At 32.9% G+C, this 6,191-nt stretch overlaps 1 protein-coding gene across 1 annotated transcript; it reads right to left on the reverse strand.

Annotated features, from left to right (window-relative positions):
- Nucleotides 1–1,459: 1,459 nt before the first annotated feature.
- LOC111995191 (probable glutathione peroxidase 2) lies at nucleotides 1,460–5,879 on the reverse strand (the record flags this gene model as incomplete). The annotated part of the gene is given in 7 exon segments (XM_065769618.1): nucleotides 1,460–1,736; nucleotides 2,354–2,394; nucleotides 2,482–2,649; nucleotides 3,024–3,142; nucleotides 3,249–3,310; nucleotides 5,196–5,272; nucleotides 5,780–5,879. Coding segments are annotated over 6 exon segments (504 nt in total). The 3' UTR covers nucleotides 1,460–1,736; nucleotides 2,354–2,361.
- Between the last annotated feature and the right edge of the window lie 312 nt (nucleotides 5,880–6,191).

Consider the following 6,191-nt stretch of genomic DNA (forward strand, 5'->3'; position numbering starts at 1 on the left):
ACTTCCCCTTCTAATAATAAGTATTATAACATCAGACACAGCCTCATGTTTCTCAAATTCCTTAAGTCTGATTGCCAGACAAATTGCTACACTTGTATTTGTTACATACCATACCAGCTGAAGATACCTTGAAGGGGATATTAGTATATTACTACACTAGTTAGCAATTTCCGGCCATGGCAGCCAAAAATGTGTTCCAAGGTGCAACAATTATGTGGTACCATAGGTTGATCCAAACAAGAATGTTGAGCTTCTCTGCACCCCAAAAAAAAAAAAATCATATGCTTAGGACTTTGCAGCATATCAGTAGCATATATCAGGTTTCCTTCATAGTTTGCCTAATTCCCATGTATCCCCTGTGGCCCATAGAGTAATAGCAAATAGAACAGTGAATTGTTGCCAGTGGTCTCGATTCTTAATCTCCTTTTCCAGCCAACTAGTTACCCATGGTTGGATTGAATTTGGCTGTTTTCTCAGTGGTCTTGGCTGCTCTTCATAGTCGCAATGTTATTTAATTGACTGGTGGGAAACATTTCTGCTTGAATTGAAAATCCATTCTAAGTATAGTACAAGGAATTTGATCGTATGACTTATCAATAAACATCAACATAGAAGTTGCTTTGGAAACTTGTATTCCATAATGGTAAATTTCCCCACTTTCATCTAGAAATAATTATAGTAAGCATCTTACTTCTCCATTTATCAGAGAAAGAAACAGGAATTTTCAAAGTTACAACGCCCATGACAAGTCTTTGAGTGGTTTCCAGATTCTCTTTGATGTCACTCATCTTATGCCTTGTCCTGCAAGTTGTTCAAACCTAACTACTTGTTATCTATTCTATACCCCTGTTCTCTATGGTGAGCTAGTTACCAATGGAAAAAACAAATTTGGAAACCTGCTAAGCAATGTAACATACCATAAAGGCCATGGAGAATTCATATTAAGACCAAATATTAACGGTCAAAACTCAGGAATAACCATTCATAATGCTAGTTGGCCAAGAACTTTGTAGCTCAATTGATATCTCCTTGTGTTTCCATTGGAAATATGTAGGGTGATCCCTTCTTCAACTATTGAATTATAAAAAATTTCATAATTTTAATTGCTGCTGAAGTATTCTTATTGACTATTTTCCTCCATGATAGTTAGAGACCCATTGAGGGAGATTCATTTTTAAGTACACTCCTCTAACTAGAAACTTACTAAAAAATCATGGTTTCTTATAACTACGACAGACATGAATCATTTCAAATCACGGGAATAGAGAAGTTTCAAGTTTTACCAAATGACTATTTAAATTTGGAGGTCCTTTTAATTTCAAGTTTTTTAATAAGTAAATTTAAGTTTAGAGATCCCTTTGGACGTAAAGACAGTCTAGTCTCATAACTTAAATTTATCCATTTCATTTCATGTACATTGAGAAATCCTGAAAATTTTTATAGGTAAAATCTTCTAATATTTACCAATGATTTTTCTTTTCTAGCATTAAAAATAAAAACATCCACAGATATACATAGATGAAATTTATTCTTGGCATCTGTATTATTCTAAACAATATACAACCACATTAATAATAATAATAATAATAATATGACAAGGAAGATAACAGTAACAAAGACTTATAACTGATTAATCAAGCACCACTCATAAACTAATGATTCAGCTCCACACATGCACACAACGAACTTCAAATCTACGTACTCAATGAACTTCTACAGCCATTATTATGCATATCCTGCAAACAAAGAAAGCAAAGGAGGTAATATTAGATGATGGAATTTTATTTTAATAAATAAAATAAGTAGAGTTCAGCACCCGCTCCTCCAAAAAAAAAAAAAACTATGCTGTTAATCAGCTAACAATTAACATATGCAGAGTATATTAAGTCTTAATTCTGGCAACATGATGGTCATAAATATACTTGAAATTTGAATATAATGCATATGTCTAATACTTTCTTCTGCAAATCTAAGGCTCTTCTTATAGAAATAATAAATGTGTGTGTATGAGAGAAAGCAAGAGAGAAAATTCAGATATGAAATAATAAGGTCATGGCTTATTAATTGAAACCTTGTGAAGTGAAAAGAGTAGATAATGAAAAGAATCAAACTTTTGGCTGAATAAAAACAAAGAAGATTAAAGATAAACCAGTTAACTGATATGATTCAACAGTCTAGTCCACCATGGTCTGAAAGTCAAAACACAATAACATTTCAACAAACATCTACCCAATATAAAAATCATACCAGGGACCATATAGATTATTATGGAGGAAATTTTTTGTTCTTTTTCCACACCAATGGAATTAACAGTGACTTTAGTCTGTTCTAAATGAAATATAAATCTTCAAACCTTGGTGCTCATGAAGATTCCAAGAGTTTCTGGATGTCTTTCTGCAAGAAAAATTTGAAACAACAATCAGCTGCAATTACAGTTCTTGGCAGAAATAGAAATCACAGAAAGGAATACATTGTTCTAACCTCTACTTTAAGAGGGGATGTAGTTGGTGCATATCGCTCCACAACCTTTCCTTCTTTGTTTAATAGAAACTTTGTGAAGTTCCATTTTATGGCATCTCCAAATATCCCTCCTTTCTGTGATTTAAGGAACTTGTAAATGGGTGCTGCATTCTTCCCATTCACCTCAACCTATAACAGTTAACAGTTACATGAGACATTTAACACAAATTCATGTGCATTTCTCAAATCCAAGGAAAAAAAACCCCTTCCTTTTGGCAGAATACATGCCACAACAAATATATGAATTATAGGATTATTATCAAAACCAAATCAGTTACATCCTGGCTAATGAAATCTCAAAAGTAGATCCCAACCCCAGCAAGGCATGCTTGCTAGATTTATATCTTACGCAGAAGATCAGCTTTTGTGTTATTACATACTAATGCATATCCTAATTCCATTTTGATCAGCTTTTTTATTAATTAATTTGCACAATAGAACTGCATATATGGATTGCTTAAAAACATCATCCATTTTTTACTCTTTCATTTGTGAGGAATTACCTTATCAAAGATTGGGAATTCAGCTTTGAACATTGTGCATGCAACTTCCTGAATCGCTTCATTGTTTCCTGGTTCTTGTCCTAAAAATTGGTTGCAAGGAAATGCCAAGATCTCAAACCCTGCCAAAAAAAATTACATAGATAATCAATACCACAGAGATGATAATGAAAAAAAAACATGTATTAATAAATATTGTACATTGCTATGTAAGAATGAAAGACAGACCTTGGTTTTTGTACTTTTCATACAGAACATTCAATTCCTTGTAATTTGTTTGTGTCAAACCACTGCAACAATAACGGCAATTTTATGAATGGAAAACAGTAAGATATACAACAATAAAGGTAACAAATGCGATGGCTTACAACCTTAAAGTAAATCAAAGATCCAAATCAAATAAGCTCAAAATTTTTATTTAATACTAAGGATCATCCACATGATCTAAATAGTTTAAGTAAAAGACAGATTAGAGTTACCTCACATAGCTTCCCTTGATGAAATAACCCCTGAACTTAGATGCAATATTCTTTAACACACCACACACAAAACAAAACTTGAATGCTACTTTGATTTCAAACTACCCTATTTAAGGAAGTCGTGGCTACCAATTGCTCTCAAATTTTAATATTCCATCTAACAAGATAGAAACTTTTTAATTTCCATTCCTTTTCTGCTGTTCATAACATCTCAGTAACGAATCATTAAATTGAGTAAAATACTTTTCTTTTCTTTTCTTTTTTTGAATAGCCAAATGTCATATTTATTACCCCTGTAATTAAGTGAAGACCAGGTCGATGAAGAGGATAACTTAGGAGTGTTTTGAATCATTAGTACATTTTTGTTTAGCCTTGACTCCTGATATCCTTCATATACTGTTGTTAATTGATTGTGTTGGATAAGGGATTCGATAGGGTCCAAGTACGAATCCAACCATATGCATATGTTTTCCTATAAATATTATATAACCAATAATCTCCTATTATGGGTGGAGGGTGGTAGCATTGCCAATTTTATTGAACAACTTTTTATCCCTTCTATTATCTATATCTCTTCTGCAAGTGATTTTTAAGAGAAGGGAACTACTATCCTTTCTCACATGGTGGATCCTACCATTAAGTCCCACCACGTGAGATGTGGTGAAGAAACAACCATTTACATTATGGAAATAGTGCAACCTCAAAGAATGACATTGTCAATAATCTCTTTCAAGAGCAGAGAAGATTCTTCCACATGTTTTGCAGATGTTGATGGGTCCCATAAATCAATCGTACATGAAATAAGGGTGGAGAATCTAGTAAGCTTTAAAGTAATTGTCACCTTTCTCAGTCTCAAAAATGTCAATATTACCTTGAAAATTTCAAGCATCAAAAGGGTAAAAGATATGCAGAAAAACCTCCACACACACGGATGAGGAAATTAGCTTTGTCCTATAATTTTAATCGGAAATTTATCTATATTACATCAAACCTTACCCGGTGCAATCTCAATCAAACTCTAATAATAACATAAGAATATATCCAAATTTTAAATAACACATGTCTAAGTCAGTATGATAATCACATCTTAGGCAGGTCTTGTTTTAATTGCAGATCTAAAACATGGCAAGCCTAGTTGTGTGCCCCATTGAATTAAGAGGAATAAGCTATTGCATAGAAAGAATTCAATACAGACCATTATAAATACAACCAGCTATCAAAGAAATAAGAAAAACCGAAAATTTTTCATAATTGAACTCCATGAGGTGATTACAAATTTATGAACTTTTTTATTATTATTGGTAATCACAGTCTTAATCCCATGATTACACCCTTCACCTTGCTTTTACTAGAGAAGGCACCAATGAGCTCATTGGCACAAATTCATGAGGACAAGAAAAATGATTCAATGCTCCATGGCCAAAGATTGAGCAAAACAAAAATATGAGTGTTTATTACCAAACTGGTATTTTAAAACTTTATTAATTCATAAAATATCAAATTGTACCACTGTTAATCACCAAACCATCGGTCCTAACTCCTTTTTTCCAGTCAGAGAGACCACTGAAATTGGATCATCTCTCTCTCTCTCTCTCTCTCTCTCTCATACACACACACACACACACACACAAAAACATGAACTAGGAAATTTATCATGCCTAAGGAATCAAAAGGAAAAGAGATTAGATTAGAATACCATTTTGAAGCAACGTTGACAATCAGGAGCACCTTCCCATTGTATTCACTCAGGCTTACATCATTTCCACGGATATCCTGACATCAAATTCTATTAATAACAAAGAAAAAGAAAAAGAAGAAAAAGGCCAATTCCAAACAACTCTTTCTTGAGAACAATTAAACAGCACCCAAATCTATAATTTTCTATCTAAGCTTATAAACCATGGATAAAAATAATAGGTATATCCATCTAAACAAAAAAGACAGCTTATACCACATCACAGTTGACCACTTCAAAAGTAAAGCACAAATCCCAGTTCTCCAATAGGACCAAAAAGGAAACATACATGACCCACCAAACACTAATACACAGTCCAATTAAAGTGTTTGGTGTTTTCACTTTTTGGTACCCGAAAGACCCACCAAACACTAATACACAGTCCAATTAAAGTGTTTGGTGTTTTCACTTTTTGGTACCCGAAACACCATAAAGCATCAAATTTTAACTGTTCTTTCTCTGTGAATCAGTTTTCTCAGCCACCAAACACAGAGCATAAAAGAGAAATGAAAGAAATAAACAAGAAAAGAAGAAAAACCCAGTACCTTGACAGTAAAATCATATATGGATTTGGAAGTGTTTTCAGCCATGCTGGGAGAAAGAAGAGAAGATGGGTTTGTGTACAGGTACAACCCGAAGAAGAAACTTATAAGAAGGAAGATAAAAGAGACGAAGTTGGTAAATTTCAATAATTGCATGCTGGTCCGATGTCAAGGCAATCCGTACAATTATTATGTATCAATGTCATTAAAAACTTCCTAAGAAATTGATAATAAGGGATACTGAAGCAATGTTGACATTTTTGTGGTGTTATTATTGACAAGTGAGGCTGGTGGGTGGAGTTAAAAGTTAGGAAGGACCAACTTGAAAAAAATAAATTAACATAAAATAAATTAAATTTATAAAATAAAATAAAAACTAGTGAGTTTGGTTTTTTTTTTTTTTTTTTTTTTTTTT

This window comes from Quercus suber, unplaced genomic scaffold (assembly GCF_002906115.3).
Source record: "Quercus suber isolate HL8 unplaced genomic scaffold, Cork oak 2.0 scaffold_1229, whole genome shotgun sequence".
NCBI classification, from domain to species: domain Eukaryota; kingdom Viridiplantae; phylum Streptophyta; class Magnoliopsida; order Fagales; family Fagaceae; genus Quercus; species Quercus suber.